The 17,088-nt window shown below is 34.4% G+C and overlaps 1 protein-coding gene across 1 annotated transcript in view; it reads right to left on the bottom strand.

Annotated features, from left to right (window-relative positions):
• The window catches only part of LOC129942671 (lachesin), a 182,361-nt gene that overhangs the window by 34,029 nt on the left and 131,244 nt on the right, over nucleotides 1–17,088 (bottom strand). Inside the window, exon 4 of the mRNA XM_056051711.1 lies at nucleotides 4,846–5,062. Within this exon, the coding sequence (XP_055907686.1) occupies nucleotides 4,846–5,062 (217 nt within the window). The remainder of the gene's footprint in view (nucleotides 1–4,845; nucleotides 5,063–17,088) is intronic.

Below are 17,088 nucleotides of genomic sequence, written 5' to 3'. Positions count from 1 at the left end.
CATTGCAAACAATCCATAAGGAATGCTGCAGAAGAGTTGTTATGTTTCTCACAGCCGCCAAGGAACCTCTGCACTGGTTTGACTCCAAATGCGCTTACGCAAACAAAGCCAAAACGGAAGCATATAGATTGTGGCTGCAAAGGAGGACACGATCCTCCCGCCAGCGGGCGTTGGCGGTGTTCACGGACAAACAAATCTCCGTAAGAGAATCATCGTTGGAAGATTTTTCTTTTTAATTCTATTCAAAAGCCGAAATTTCTTAATTGGATCCAGCTCAAATATGTGAATCATTATGGAGTTTCGGACGAAAATAGTATTTTAAATTATTGCTAAATCAGAAGAGTTAAAAAATGTCTAGCATCTGCAGGGAAAGCTTTAGCACTTAGCAGCATTTTTGGAAATATCAAATATGTGATCACTCCACAAGAGATGCTTTGTGACGCACATACCTAGAACCGAAAGCTGTTCATTCTCCTCTTTGCACGTGCAACTATTGGATGTTGGCAGTAAAAGAGGGTTACACTTGTGCGTAGTATTTAACAGCATTTAGGTTTCGAAACATTAAATTCCTCATTGAAAAATACTGTCAGGTTCAAAATTTAACGAGCTAATCATACATTGCAGTTGATAGTCAACATCTGAAGAACAAAGATGAAATTTAAAAATGAATATCAAAAGATGGGGTTGTTGTCATTAGCGTCAAGTTTATAGGGTAAGACGATTTACAATAAAAAATAATTTATAAAAATAAGGAAGAGTGTCTGATACAAAACGGGGCACTGGGGCACTCTAGTCTCTATTTTGTAGATATCAGATTTGAACTGAACTTTTTGAAAGGTATTTTTTAGCCCAATAGAGAAGAGATCAATACCAAATGCACCCATTTTTGATAGGGGAGCTTAGTGTCAAACTCTATAAAATTGCTTTTTTAAGAACAAACAATATGGTGTCTATGGTTTTTTGATGAATTTGAGCTATTATTTTTTTGGATACATAAATGTAATTATATCAAGCCTAATACAGAGCAAATTGAACACATTAGTTTCTTTTTAAATCATAATTTTTTTGGCACTGACAGCTGTTTTCCTTTAAAACCTTTATGTAAAGTGTGTTTCTGCGTACGGAAATAACTCACTTTCTTCTTTAATCTTCCCAGACAAAAACCGAAGAAATGAGTGCTGAGATTTTCACTGAGTTTAACCATCTAACTCAATTTGTTAATTCAAATATCAGTATCTTTAAGTGGTCACTATGCTTCTACAGAAGTGACGTAGACTCCAGTACAGATATGATAACTAGTATGATTCATCTAGGAATGGAAACCTTTTTCCCGAATAGGATAAAAAGTATTTAACCAAAGGTTAAATCATGGTTCGATTCGAGCAGCAAAGAGGTTATCAAGGAGAAAAAAGTGAGCTTCCGGTGTTTTGAAGCTACCTCAACTGATTAAAACCGGAAAGGTTTAAGCAAGCTAGGAAGGCCTGCAATGTCCATATTCGAAGGACCAAATTTTTGCAAGACAGAAAATTACGGCGAAGCAAATACTGCAATGTCCCAAAAGCAGCAAGAATTTTCGTAAAAAACATGAGGAATTCTTAGTTTTCCTCGATTCCTACAACATTTCAACATTCATAAATTCGCTGGTATGGATAGTATCCCTGTTATTATTCTAAAGATGTTTTCTTCCATGCTAGCAAAATCACTGCGTTAGCTTTTCCATCTGTCGTATTCTTCTCGGCTCGTCCCGAGGAGTTGCAAAAATGGATTTGTTCAGCAAATCCCAAAAAATGAGGTATCTTCTTCTCCCACATGTTATCGACTGAAAGCACTAACGTTCAATCTTTCTAAGGTCATGGAAATGGTAATTTATTATGATCTTAAGAAATATCTTAAGGAACAACATTGGATTGGACAGATTCAAGCCTGAAATCCATTAAATAAATGTTGGTGTGCCTCAGGGCTCCATTTTGTCTCCGACCCTTTTTATCATTTTTATAAATGATTTCTTATGTGCTACTTCTAATCCTATACCTTGTTTCACTGATCATATCACTCTTAGCTTTTTATATTCGTTTCTAGACTAACAACCCTCCTCTTCCGATGTGGTACTGCAAAATATGATTAACTCATTAAATTCCGAACTACACAGCTTGTTACTTTCAGAACAACACATTCTGGAATAACACAAACAGAGTGTCTATAATCTCTCCATTTTTATTCACCATTTGTTTATTCATAAATCTGTTTGTTATAAGTTAAAAGCTGAGTCTTTCATTAGACGATTTAAATTAAAAATTCGAGTGTTTTTGAGTAGTCGTCTAACTCTTTGTTTTGGATTTTATGTAAGGAATAAAACAATATTCAAATGTCTAAATGTCTGCTGCTACTTCTCTTAAAAATGTCCTATTTGCCATAAATCTGAAGCATAAACAAGCTCAATTATATCGCTGACGTGGTACGAGCGAAACGATGATGCACAGGCCTTTAAATATCTGTAACCAATCCAGTCTCTTCAAATTTCTTCACAATTTTGCCAATAGCTGGCGTATTTGGACGAGTATGTTAAGTATACATTCGTCTTAAGGCACGATATAGCTTTGAAAGAGTCACCATTTTTGGTAGTAGGTTTTAACAATTTGTATGCGTTCGGCGGTAGTTAAGCGATCCATTTTCATAAATGACAGACTTTCAAAAAAAACAATAACAAAAACTTAGCTTGACAGACGTCGATTTCCAGCCTTATACTCTTGAACCGGTAAATTGGACAACCCGTAATAAGTAAAAAATGTCTCTGACATGACACACTACCTCAAATGTATAGTACTTACCTAGACAATCCATCAAGCCAAGAGCCCCAAATGTCAACTGAAAATCGAATATAGAAATGTTAATTATTTTTAACATTTTCCTCACCAATTATATTTGCAAGCCCATTGACATACATTTTCCCCATTTTACTTAATATTTTGTCTAATAGGAGAAAAAGAATACTCATTCAACCAACCGTATGGTATACAAAATACTAACAAGTTCCACACAAACTATATCCTTTTTCCTAAAACAAATTAAAATCAAACACAAATGTTCAGGCATCCAAAAATTATAATAAAAGTCTCTCGAACCTACATTTCATACATTTTATGGAGGGAAGAAGTGGAAATGGCTAAAAAAGAACATATTTTTTTTGGCAACAATGCCAACAAATTACAAAACTTTGTCAAAAACTTTTTTTCTCTTTTTATATTTTGTTTCATATTCTAAAAGGGGACAAGTTGAAAAGTCTCAAACTCACACCCCCTTCCCAAAAATAAAACAAAATAAAAAACTGCATTTCAATATAGTTAATGCATGTACACTTGAATGACTACAAATTTAAGAAACAAACAAAACCCCAAAGAGACACAGGTAAAAGAATTTAAAGAATACAAAACCCTATCGGCAAAATACGACCATAAGGTAATCAAGTATAAACCACCAACCTTTAATACACAAAAATAAACGATATCATCTTTTGCTTTATCTGTTAAATACACAAAAAGAATAAAAAGCAAATACATTTATGTATGAATGTCCTTCTACCTATAAAAAGGATAATAAATGGGACAAATACCCCAAACCACTTTCAATTTAATTCGGAAGTTGTCCTTTGATTTTTGAGTATGATGCCGACCAACGGAACGGTTCGTTTTCGAACCTCCTAAAGGACCTATACACAATCGGGCACAATCAAATGAAAGACGACGCATGTTGGCAGCGGTGGCGACGGCGACGGTGACGGCGACGGACTCGATGTGAGGAGGGTCTTTGAAACGGACGATGACATTAGACCATTTTATAGATAATCCTCATATTGTCCTTCCACACTCTCCTGCATATCCTCGTAAAAAAAGAAGAAAATACCCAGAGAAAGGACCAAAGAACAAGAAAAAAAGGTAAACAAGAAATAAAACGTGTGTAATCGGTTTTATTAGAAAAGTTTTTCGGCCAAAACCAAAGTCGTAACGACAAATGGCAGACGGTAAATGTTGCGGGGCTCAATGATATTGTATGCCGACCGTATGCCCCCCCCTTATGTCTCGCATCGGTTGCGGCAATGGCAATTCAAACTTTTTCTTTTCATCCCCCATTCTCCTATGTACCTATACCAAACCTAACCTACCTATAACTCGAATTTGCCTGGAACTGTGGAGTGGAGGCCTCTGTTTTTGACTGTTCTTTCTTATCCATAGCCCCCTCATGCTCATATAACATAGGCAGGTCGTCTTACTGTGTGTATACGCTGCTGTGTCTTAAGGGTGAACCTGCCTAAACATAGTGCGGAAAGTATGAGAGAGATAGCGAGGACATTGAACAGAAGACCGACATTGGGCAATCGAAAATGTTTGAAATGAAACATTAATCACCCCTCGTTAGGTTTGGTATTTTGGTAAACTTTCATGTGACAGTTGTCCGCATTGTGTGCCCATCCATTCTTCCCCAACGATTTATCCATCTTTAACCCCCCATTTCAAGGCTCTTCCTCTCTCTAAACGAACTACACAGCCACCACCGCCGCCGCACCGCCTTAGGTAATTCACTTTGGACGACTCCTGTGTGTCCGTTTAAGTCCTTCAAAATGAAGTAGGATACCTATAAATTTTGCTCTTTTCCATTCTCCTTCCACCAAAGCCATCATCAGAACAATATTGACTTTCAATCACACATTCATACTTAAATATCTAACATACCTAACCTAGGTATAACATAGCAGTTGATGTTTTTATGTATGGTCCTGTGTATGAAGAAGTTAGTGGCATATGTTTGTATCTATGGAGAGTCCTTGGATTGGACTTTAACTAAACTTACCGACAACTTTGACAAAACCGTATTGCGTCTTTGCTGTCACTGTATTAATTTGACACATATAACGACCTCGGTCCTCTTCTTGGACATTATTGATATGCAGGAACCATGTTCGATGTTTGTCGTGCTTATCGTGTGTCACACTAATTCGAGGATTACGTGTGATCACATGATTGTGTACGGTAAGGATTGCTGATTGTTCGAAATGCATCCACGCTACCTAGAAAAAGAAAAGAAAAAACAATTTGAGATGTCAAAGTATATATAGATTAGTTAAGTTATATGACAGATGATTGAAATGAAATGATATGGACAGGACATGACTGCTAGTAGTTGATAGTTTGTTGCGATTAGAATATCTGCAAAGTAATCATTTTGATACAATATTAGAGTTTTGTGGAAATGTGTGAGTTTTTAGGGAGAGTTCTTGGAGATTTGAATGTCACAAGTGAACTAAAGTATTTGAAAAGACAATGACCTTTGTATCATTATGAAATTCAGGTTTTTTTATCCTTTATGATAAGAGACGATTAATGGGGGAGATAACCTAAAATTAATTTAAATATTCCATCAAATTATATTCTTAATACTGTGTCCACGACTTCTTCGGGAACTTAACTGGTCACTCTGCTTCCTAGATTGTGACACTGACTTCAGTGCACTTTGTCTGCTAAACATTGAAACCTCTATCCATGTCAAAGAAAACTTATAGTTTTATTTGAGCTGTTATTAGGATCAAATAAACCCAAAGTCATCGTCGTGGGTTCCAAAGGATAGTTCTTTATGTAAACTCGTTTGATAAAGTCAACTTGCTTGCAGCGTAGTTTGTTGTTAACTCAACACTACCACAAACTATCATCGGTCCTTCTGTATTTAAGAGTTTACACGATTTTATGGCGAATCTTCTTTCACACTAGTGCAGTTTGCCAGAGCATTAAAATTTTTTGACATACACAAATCTGCTGCCTTCGATAGTATCCCTCCTATTGTTTTGAAGAGATATTTTTCAACGCTGTCGAAATCACTGCGTAGGCATTTGCATCTTTCTTATTCTGCAGGTATCATTCCGAGTGGATGAAAATCTCGAATGGTGCTCTCCCTAGAGGTATCGTCCAATTGCACGGTCATGGAAACACTGTTTAATTTTTATCTTAAGAAATATCTTGAAGAACGAAAACTTTTTAATAACTTGCAGAAGCTTTCCCTTTTGTTAAAAATATGTTAGTCATATTTCTCAAAATAAGTGTGAACTTGGGCCTATCAAAAAACTTTCTCATCTAGCTCAGTCTCTTGCTAGATATCTTTAATTGCGAACTCCTAGTTGGTTCTGTCACTTTTGACGAGTGCTTACCACTTGATTCACACCCTTCCTTTACTGATCTGTCCTGTGAATGTGAACTAGAAGACTTTCCGGGTCGGAATTCTGGTTTCCATGCTCCTACTCTTAGTGACCCAGCCATCTCAGGCGTTGGACTTTTATCCTTTTAGTAAAGTCTACGTCCCTTTACTCCAATTACCTTCTTTACTACATACGAGACCATAGATCACGCGAAGAACTTTTCATAGTCCATCTTTCTGCACCGTATAGCAGGACGGAGATGATTAGTTTTTTCTTATATACCAACAATTTGGTTGCTCGCAAGAAGGCTTTACTAGTCAATTGCTTTTTTAGACCAAAGAAACAGCGGTTATAAGAAGTTCATTCATTCAATTCTTCGTTTTATCTTAGCGCTGGTGCTGTTTTCTGCATTCAAAACGAAGCCCAGTAAGACAAAATTCTTAATAACCTCAAAGTAATATGTCTGTCAATGTTGGAGTTTTGACCGAGACGTTGGTGTTTCAGGTACTTCCTTGATGAGAACATGTCCTTCCCTTTGTTATCATTGATACCCAAACCCATTTTTGTTATTTGTACCCCTATAATGTTAGCCCGGGAGCTCTGTACTATTCTTCCAAGGACGATGTTCAAGAAATTGCAAAACAGCCTACCAAATAGATTAAAGCCTGTTTTGACATAAAAAGGTTTGGTTAAGTTGTTCCGATCCTTTATGAAGCATTAAGAAATCTCCATGGTCATCCTGCTCAACTGGATGAGTTTGGCGTTGATGCAAACATTTCCCAACTAGTCCCTGTAGATCTTGTCACAGGCGGCCTTGAAATCGATTAAAAGATGCTGCGTGTAGACTTGATGTTCTTGGGGGTTTCCCAGGATCTGTTGTAATATAAATATTTTATCATGAACACAGGAAATGAAGAACTATTTCCTCATCTTCTTATATCCATACAGAGATAGCAAGTACCTTGATCGCTTTAAATCTAGTGAAGGCCAAATGTGTTTTGTAACCAGACACGTATTGATGTTATTTCACCTGGTGTTTGACTTCTTCGTTAGCAATAGTTCACGTGTAGCGATTGGTATGCCAGCATTTAACAAACGTGGTAGAATGGGCAACTTCATTCGCATAAGCAATCACTCCGCAACCCTCTGTATTCAGATCAGTTAGGATTTACCACCAGGTTCCAGAAAAGAGGGGTTAAAACGCATAGGAGTTGTTCAGCGTTAAATGAATTAAATCCCTAAAGCGAACTATTTACGTTCATAGGTCTTAGAGCAGATGTGTCCACGTTATTGTAAGCGCCTTCAATGTCAAGGAAAGCAACCATATTGAACTCTCTATAATGGAGGAAGTATTCCATGGAGCGTACTAATGTGTATAACGCCGTTTCCACTGATTTTCTTTTACATTAGGCATGTTGATACATAGAAAGAAGTCTTGCATCAATACTTGCCCTTAATTGGATAGCAATCAATCTGTCTAGTGTCAAAAGAAAGAATGATATTAGGCTAATCCGTCGTAGATCTTTAGTAATGACTTGTGAGCATTTACCTGCTTTGGATATCAGAACAACTTTCACTTCTCTCCATAACGAAGAAATATGGACCACATATAAACAGCTGTTAAAAATTTCCTAAAGTACTCGCAAGACTATCGCAATTTGAAGTTCAATTGCCACACAGTAACCAAGACTCTTGCTTTACTTTTGTGTCTGTTAAGAACCTAGAAATATCGAGCATACATTTTTTAACTTGATGATTACGAATGAGATTCTTAATAGACATATATATATATATGTATAAAAACAAAAGATACAAGGGAAGGAATAGCACATCTTTAACTGATAAACTGCTTCAAGAGCTGATGGAATAGTTTTTGTTAAGCCGACATACTTAAATTCACACTCTAGAGCGACTTTCATCTAAAAACAATATCTATACGAACCGAGCTGGTTGGAAAACGTGTGAGTTATTGCCTTAAACATGAAAATTTATGAAAGCTTCTATATGTACAAACAAAATCAATAGCTTCCTGATCAAAATATGCGAGGAAATACCAATTTTTTCTACCAGCAACAGAGAGCCTTATTTTTTCCTCCTCAAAAATGTTCCGTGCGCTAATAAACAGAATCCATCATAATTATCCCCCTATATCCTCCAATCCTTTGCCTGGGGTTGTTCAAAATAAATGCGAAAACACAAATCATCCAATAACAAACAATTTCCTCGCGTATGCAGAGCATTTTTTTCCGCCAAACCACACCAACAACAAACAAAAATAAACTTCCTTATGACTTTTCGTTTTTCGGTTTTTTCGGTATTTTTGGTTAAAAACTCCACGCGAAAATCAATAAATGAAGAAGCGACCATTCATCCATATTTCTGTTTTGTTACGGTTTTTTTTCGATTTATAATTTGAAATGCGTGAGCACGTCGCAAACAAGTCCTTCGGGCTTGATTTGGCTGATTAGTCTTGGGGTTTTATACACTTGTTTTCATCTTCAAATATTTGCATTATTATTATAATTCCACCTTTTTAAGCAGAAAAAGAAGAATGAACAAATAAAACCAAGGTCTGAGGGTTTGAGAAAAAGTGTGTGTATGTAAAGAAATACACAGGAAAATGAATGAATCCAGATAAGAAACATATTGAGCCTCTCGTCCTTAGAGTACTCGTATTTGAAATGATGTCCCACCCAAAGCTCCTTCTTAAGTGCGGAAATGATGATCCTATGACACGAAGACCACATTTTTTGATACCACAAGCAGATGGCGATATCGCTTTAGTTTTTCTCTGAAGCATAAAAAAAGTGTAGTTCACCAAATTAGGGAGGATTGTCCTTTTTGAATGCATTTCACTTAAAGATTGGGATTTTTGTTGTTATAAAATTGTGTCGTGTTCTTTTTGCATCATCATAACACAAAAATTGAATGAGGAGGGTGAGCCTGATGACGATGTTAATGGTGATACCCATCGTCAAATTTAAGCGCCATTTTACAGCTTTAATTATCCTCTTCAAAAAAAGAAATAGATGAGCGAAAGAAAAAAAAAGTAAGAAAGCATCAACCAACCCAAAGGACCTTGTTGCAACGGATGGTGAGGCACTTTATGATACTTTTCTCCCTCCGCTTTGGTCATCAGGATATACCTATAATGAGGAGGGAGAGAAATGGGAGGAAGAGGAAGCAAAAAAAGGATAATTTCCCAATTACACGGATGAAAAAGTAAACTTACAACGTTTCCAGAGGGGGGATGATGGGAATTGGCAAAGCACACAGACAGAGGGCGCTCTGTGCAATGCTGCTGCTGCTTCTGACGATGACGATGAGGACGACAACATGAGAACGACGAAGAAGAAAATCTCATCTGGTTGGTCTAATTAATTTCATTAAAACCATTTTGTCCTGTCGAGAGATGGCTACGACCGAGGTGGCGAGTGATATCACTCGCTATCCAAGACGAATATAGACGGGACGGAAAAAAGAAACGAAGAACCACACACAGAATGCTGGATGTACTATGCCTTCAGCAGGATTTGAACTGGGATTTCAGGGTCTCGTTTTTTTAATTTTTTATACTTTGGAGCACGGTTTCCTTTTTGTAGGCATTTAAGCAGCACAAATGTGATTTGCGGTTTATATAGCGGGTGTGACATTTTGAATACGGAAATTGGCATAAAATAAGCATGAATGAAAGTGGGGTGGCTAGGGCGGTGGAGACACCAGGCGACGACGATTAAATTCTAAGGAATTCCATGAGGAGTGACAATTAGATTTTCGAGATGAGAGGTCCTTGTCTATGCGGGATAAGTGGAAGCTTAGAGGCAAAAAGCTAACGACCCGAAGACATAACTTTGTCTAGTCTGTTAAGGATTATTATATAATATACTTTACGAATATAGGTTAGAAGAAGAGAAAGCAATTTTTTGTTTTTTTAAATTTTTGATTGAAAGGCTTAGACTTGAAATAATAATTGTGTTGAAACATAATTTTTAATGAAAATATACTTTGGACTAAATGAAGACTTTAAAGCGAGGTTCATTGTTTTGAACTTTAAGTATGGGGAGAAGTTTTTAGTTTTAAGCTGACGTTGGGCGCCATTTTTTTTGTTATTATATCAATTTATTGTGTTAAATCAAAAACTTGTTTATTTGTATTGTTGTCAACGTTGAGATCGCTTAAGACACTTAATTTTGAGCTTGAACTTTATGTGCCAACATGTACATTAAGTTAAGTCTTATAGACTAAACTACTTTCATAAGTTATAGTAGAAGATCGGTTTTCTCCAAGGTTACCACAATATTGATTTTGATTCCATACATTTAAAAGCTTTCCAGCTTTCCTTCGTTCTAGATTAGTTATTAATTTTTCTATTTACTAGTAATAAGAGTGGACTGTAAAAAAGAATAAGGGAAATAGGTTTCTATTCCTAGTTACTCTTTTCAGTTAATAGTGACTTAATCTCGGTATAGAACATTTTCAACTCAACGTAGATCCTTACCTTAAGTGAAAAATATGTTTATCTAGCGAGCTAAGTAGAGCCTTTTTTTTTTATTTGAATATAAGGATTCCAGTTGAAAAAATTTACATCATCCAAAAAAAACTGAAATCTTTTTTTCTTGAATACTCTAACCTAAAAGTTCCAGCCCTATTTCAACAACATCAACTCATTTCTGGTTTAGTTAATATCTTGTCAAACCAGACCGGCTTTTCAAAATACCTGAATTCAAAATGTATCTACAAATTAATATGGCTACAAGTTTGTTCTAAGTCTTAACAAAATCCTGATATTTTGGTCCCTTCATTATCTTTTGGTTTGATTTAACGAACAGAACATTTTGACATTTCTTAACGTTTCAAGGTCCTTAGAATCTAAATCAAAGATTTTTGAAGAGATAGCTAAGTGTGCGTATGAAGGTATGTTCATACGTCCGTACATTCGTCGTCGGAACATTTTATGCAACTAAGAATAAAGTTTTTGAAATCTGGTAAAATTTTGAGAAAAATCAAAGAACCGGTTCTTTGCTAGTATAAAAAAAAATCACTACTAAAAGTTAGTAATGTTTGATTTTTTACTCAAATATCTTAGCAAAATTACAGATATTGGCTTGAAACTAATGTTCAAATATATAGTAATTTTTTTTATAAAAATCCAACACTAAATTTTTTCATAAAAATAAAAGCCTACAAAGAATACAACAAACTTTGGTATTAGTTCTCGATTCTTCGGAAATAAATGAAGGTATTGACTTCAAAATTATTAACATTTTGTGAAAGTTTAAAAAAATAGACAGACGTTAACAGATGTTAATTAATCAGTGTGGGTAGTATTCCATTCTCTTTTTTTAAATATAATAGATTTAAACGATTTAGAACCATCAACAATAAGATCAGTAATATAAGCTTTCCATTACGCTTTTAAGTTGGCAGCTTCTAGAATATGCTTGCTTATTGATAAGGGCCAATACTAGTTTAACCAAGTTCAACTTCAGACCCTGTTTCAAACTGAACTTGTCTAAAGTTCCATGTGGCCTCTTTTACCATTAAAAGGCTTTGTCTCTACAAAGATTTGGTTTCAAATTCTTATGAAACAATTTTTCTGTAGGAACACTTTTTCCATTGTCAAAATTTTGTTTTTCAAAATGCTGTAAATTTTTTGAAAGGAAGTTGGCAATTGTAAAATGGTGTTTATTCATTAAGTATTAAAACAATGTTTCTATTTACGGCTTCTCGGAAGCTTAACGCTAATCAAGAAAGCAACCGTTGTCCATTCTCTGCAAAATTTTACACGGTGTCTACAAGTTGTTGGATGTGTTTCCAAGACTTGTCGGAACGAAATGGCGAGCTCAGACCTCCTTCCAATTCTAATATTTTGCAGCCGCAACTTAAAGGAAGAAAGGGATAATAACAAACGAAGGAAAGTTTTTGTCGCGGCAAAATGTAACAACAATTTAACAATTTTCAATTTAGGCCAAATGACCTTTAGTCATTTACAGCACTATGAAGTACAGAATTTTTCAAACAGAATATGTTAAAGAATAAGGTATCTTAACATTAACATAATAATCAACTTAAAAACTATCAAAAGCCCACTTTACAAAGATATAGTATCTTATGATAGGAAATTCAATGAAATATTTTGTTCATACAACATTTGGTACACAGTATTTTAAGTTTCAGTGTTTTGAAATACAAACTTAAAGACATACAGCATTATGACTAAACAGCACCATATCTACCGAATTTAAACATACAAAAAACTATTTTAACCCGCTCTCTCCCTCAATAGATTTCACTTTCTTTTAACTGATAATTGGACCTTTAAGCGACACCGACAAGTTTTTTTGAAACAGATTTGTCTCAGATTTTTTCATGATTAAACCTATTAAAACCTATAAAACCTATTTGAAGGACAAGTAAGTTAAGAGGATATTATGTTCCTAACTGGTCAAATTCCGACAAATGCAATAGTTTTAGAACTTTATCTTTAAGGTAAAGAGTTATATAAGTAATTAATGAAAGTTGAAGGAAACCTCTGCATTAAGGTATATTTTTGAAGACACTGCGCTCTAGGGAAATATTTTTCAAACGACATGGCCTTGAAAGCCTGAGTTTCTGTTCATTCAGACTATTGAAAAACGTCAATTTGAAAAAGAAAAAAGTACCTTTTGAACGATTGGAATGCCGTATAGAAGTTGCACAATTTTATAGAATGGCATTCAATTAAAGTTCATTTTGAACATTTTCCCATCAGAAAAAAGGTCATAAGTCTTATATCTTTAAATCATAATACTTTTTCAAGTTCTCTTCAATTACAGTCTTGCTTTTGTATATAGCATTAAATAAGAGTGTCGTAGTCGTTGTCATTGTCATTGTCGTCGTCCTCGTTGTGAAGGTAAAAAGAAGAGCTTGTGATGGCTTTCGATTTCATCTCTTCTAATATTTATTTGATTTAAGTCAATTTTTTTCTATATCATCAAGTGTCACCGTCCCATCAGAAAGTCGTCAACACAATATCCATGTGACAAGTGAAATTGATGATGGCATCCAAAACAACAGACGACATGTTGACAAAATGAATAAAAGTCAAACACAACATCAACCATAACATTCTTTTCTTTTCTTCTTCTCTTCATCTACATTTTATACGTCATATACTCGTACAAATATTACACAAATACATGTTTGTATATCTATATGTGTTAAATTCACTCCTTTATACTACTTGCTCTTGTGTCGCCTCGTATACATCAGATCCTGGTTGGTATATGCAGTGTGGCAGCAGCAGTAGCAGAGTAGCAAGTAGAGGACACATAGTCACATGTCATGTACGTGCTATGCCATATAATCCTTAATCGATTCATGGCGCTGCTTGGTGTGTTAAAGGAACAACGATATCCCGTCAAGCTCTAAACACACTAAACACAACGCGAGTATACATTGTACATTAAAGGAGCTACACCTTACCCAACACCCAGCTCCAAACTCCAACCCTAACACTACTCTGTCATCCATTCAGCGATTACCTACCAACTACGTAGAGTTCTCCGGAAGATGATGAGAAAAAAAATAAAAAGGATATGAAATCGGGTACACATTTGGTTCCTTGAAACCCTGTCTCGTGCACCCTCTCTTCCTCACCTAGCTTTATAAAAAGCTAAACGATATTATAGACTCACTTTCGCATATAACACAATGTCTTTTGCCGCCTTCGTGCTTGCTTGCTGAATGCTCTCCCTGTTCGATGAAAAAGTGTTGAACATTAATTTTATAAGAATCGTCCTTTTTCTTTCTTCGCATCTATCTATGTGCAATCCATGGATCACAATCCGCCTTTCCTATATTTAAGTTTAATTTGGTAAGAAAGAATAAGAAGAAATTGCGCGCTAACATGGTAGGTACATACATAACATAGGTACTTAAAAAAAATGGAAAAGAATTATCATCACGGTCCTGGACAAAGGAAGTACTATTCCTACTACCGACAAGCTACAACCTACATTCTACACAGGACTAAGGAGTCAGGACTAAGGAAAAAGAAAAAATCATCTTCCGTAGAGAGAACAGCATAACGCTTAACCATTTAAAGGACATTCACTTCGTTTTATTGTGTTTTGTGCTGTTTTTGTGTTAACCAGAGTTTCCTTTCTGCAAAAGTTCTTAAAAAAGTATCTACAATATTTAAACAAAAAAAACTGCTCAAGAAGGAAAACATTTAAAACAAATCTTCTGCTAAGTTTGTATCATTTCTTTCGAAAACTAATTTCGACTTCCTTGTTTCTTGTTTCTTGTTTTTAAAATTCAAATTAATTATTACAATTGCAGTAAATGACGTTGAAGAATGAACCTGTTTTTTTTAGAGGCCTTTGTATTAGATGCGGAGAATTTTAACTATTTCAATTCATTATTTCAAAATAGTTAATATTGCCTTATTATATTTTTATCATTAAACGTTTTTGCCAGCAGAACAAACATACTGATAAATAAGTGAGTTTTCAGTTTGTTTTGAAAATAAATGTATACATAAACAAAATTGGTGAAAAATTTGAACCTTGAGGGACACCAGAATTTATCTTACAAAATTTATATTTACTGGACGATTGACTTTGAAAAGATATGGATTGTCTTTTTTTGCCAACCTACACTATTACTCCTTCAGGAATAATGATGAAATTTATTTCGGGGCTATTAGATAAGTGCACGTGCAATACTTCTAAAACTTTAAATTTTTTAAATTTTGAGCAAACGATTTTTTTTCTGGGAAATTTGTTGAAATTAACCGAAAATTCTATGACATTTTCTTGAACTTAACCGAATTTTGTGTAGTATTTATTTCTCTTTCAGTCTTAAATTGAGATTTTTTAGAAAAAATAAGGATTTTGAAAATATGTGTGCTTTGAATAAGAGGAAATTTTCAAATAAGCCGAGTGCAGTTATCTGTGATAGTTTTTATTGGATGTGGTGATAATTTTCGACACTATATATAAATCAGTTCAATCAGAAGTTTCTTGACCTTTTCAACACAATACCAGTTTTTTCTATCAATAGAATAGATACTACCGATAAAAGTTTAAGTAGAATCTTACTACGGATGGGTTTTTAACATTTATACGAGTCTTAATGGATCTTATGTGATTTCGTTCTCAAATGTTGGTACGATTCATATTGCATTTGTATCTCGATGGCTGTGTTCGTTGAGTAGTTTTGCATTTGAAATCATGTATTTTCCATTGGGGAAAAAAATCAATCTGTAACTGTTGATATTTTTTACTTTTGTTAATAAATATGGGCTAACTGGGCTTATTTTGCAAGAGAAAACAAAACAATAGAAAAGATAATAGAGTTCTGCTTTGTTTCCACTAAAGGTTTATCTCAGTTTAGATTAAATAAATCTTTTTGGTGTTTCTACCGCAAAAGAAGATTTAAAAATGATTAAGTTTGACAGCTCTTTCTTAAATGCAAATGGTGTTTCGATGTTTCTTATAAAGTGCAAGTAAGATAGTTTAATTCGTGTTAAACAATGAAGAACTGAATAGTTCAGCACCATATAAGAATATGCTACCTACTCCATGTGCAATTTTTTTTAATCTTATTAAAACAAAACTATGTTTTTTTTGTACGCAAACATGCAAATAAACAGAGAATAATGTATCATCTCTAAAACTAACTCCTCCACACAGGTTTTTCTTCACAAATTTTGACTTGATTCCAGTCGGAGATTCAAGCTCATGTCCACTCGATTCAGGTATCTAAAGAATTGAGGTGAGCCTCAAGCTTGCTTCAACACCAAATGTTAATGTAGTAGTCTACGAACAAACCCCTTTGAAAACTTTGAAATAGAGTTTTCCCTTACACAGACGTATTTGCTTGATTTTGATAGTCAACTATGTCCAAGTAATTAATTCATACAATTTTATGATTTTTATAGACGACGCAAGATGTCATCCTAAGCAACACGTCAAAAGTTTCCCAAAATCTCCCTATTGGCTTATTGCAAAATTTAATTTTTAGAGCGGGTGAAGATAATTATTGACTTTAGAACAATCAAAACATATGATACACAATTTCAAGTTAGATTTTAATAAAAAAAAAATAGGTGCCGCAACAGCCCCTTGAGAACTCGGGCCTAGTGGCCCACAACTCTCAACAATTACTGTTGTCAGTGTTTGAGGGAACCTACAGTCTTAAGCGAAATCCCAACGGCTAACTTAAGAAAGCACTTTTCATAACTTTTGGAGAATTTGTCAATTTCATGCAAAAGGCAGTACATGTAAAAACACTTTAGATGGCTCAGTCGGGGATTGAACCAAAGGTAGATTTTAATGCCCAATTAAATAAAACGTCCTTTAAAAAGTTATAGTTATATATATATCATAAAATGAAGTGAGTCTTATTTCAATATCTCTATTTTCCTGAAATATTTTTGCCGAAAACCAATTTTGAGTAGTATTTTTTTAAAGTTTTTATTTCTTATAAAATACTGATAACTTCTCATTCTAAAAATATTTTGTGTGAGATAAGAACATTTGAAATCAATACCTTTTATTGTTCTCATAAACCCTAAGTCAAAAACTTTTTCTTATCATTTTTTTTTTGTTATTTTTGTAAAAAAAAAGTTGTTAGTTGAATTTTTCTAAAAATAATTGATTAAAGTAATCACACATTTTTTTTAATATGATAAAATAAGTTTTGTAACCGGCTTTTTGAGGCGAAAAACATTTTTTGAAAGTTTTCCTTGTACAAAATTTTAACGATTGAAATTTCTAATAACATTATCTCGTTTAAAACATAATTTTGTATAAAATGAAATAATTTTGAAGTCAATGCCTTCTTTAATTCTCGAAATGTTTTGAAACGTGTATAATTTTTTAAGAATTTTGTATAGTATTTTTTGTAAAATTGTATTTTTT

Source organism: Eupeodes corollae, chromosome 1 (genome assembly GCF_945859685.1).
Source record: "Eupeodes corollae chromosome 1, idEupCoro1.1, whole genome shotgun sequence".
Classification (NCBI taxonomy): Eukaryota; Metazoa; Arthropoda; class Insecta; order Diptera; family Syrphidae; genus Eupeodes; species Eupeodes corollae.
The sequence above is the reverse complement of the archived record's forward strand: the minus strand, read 5'-3'. Positions and strand labels throughout refer to the sequence as shown.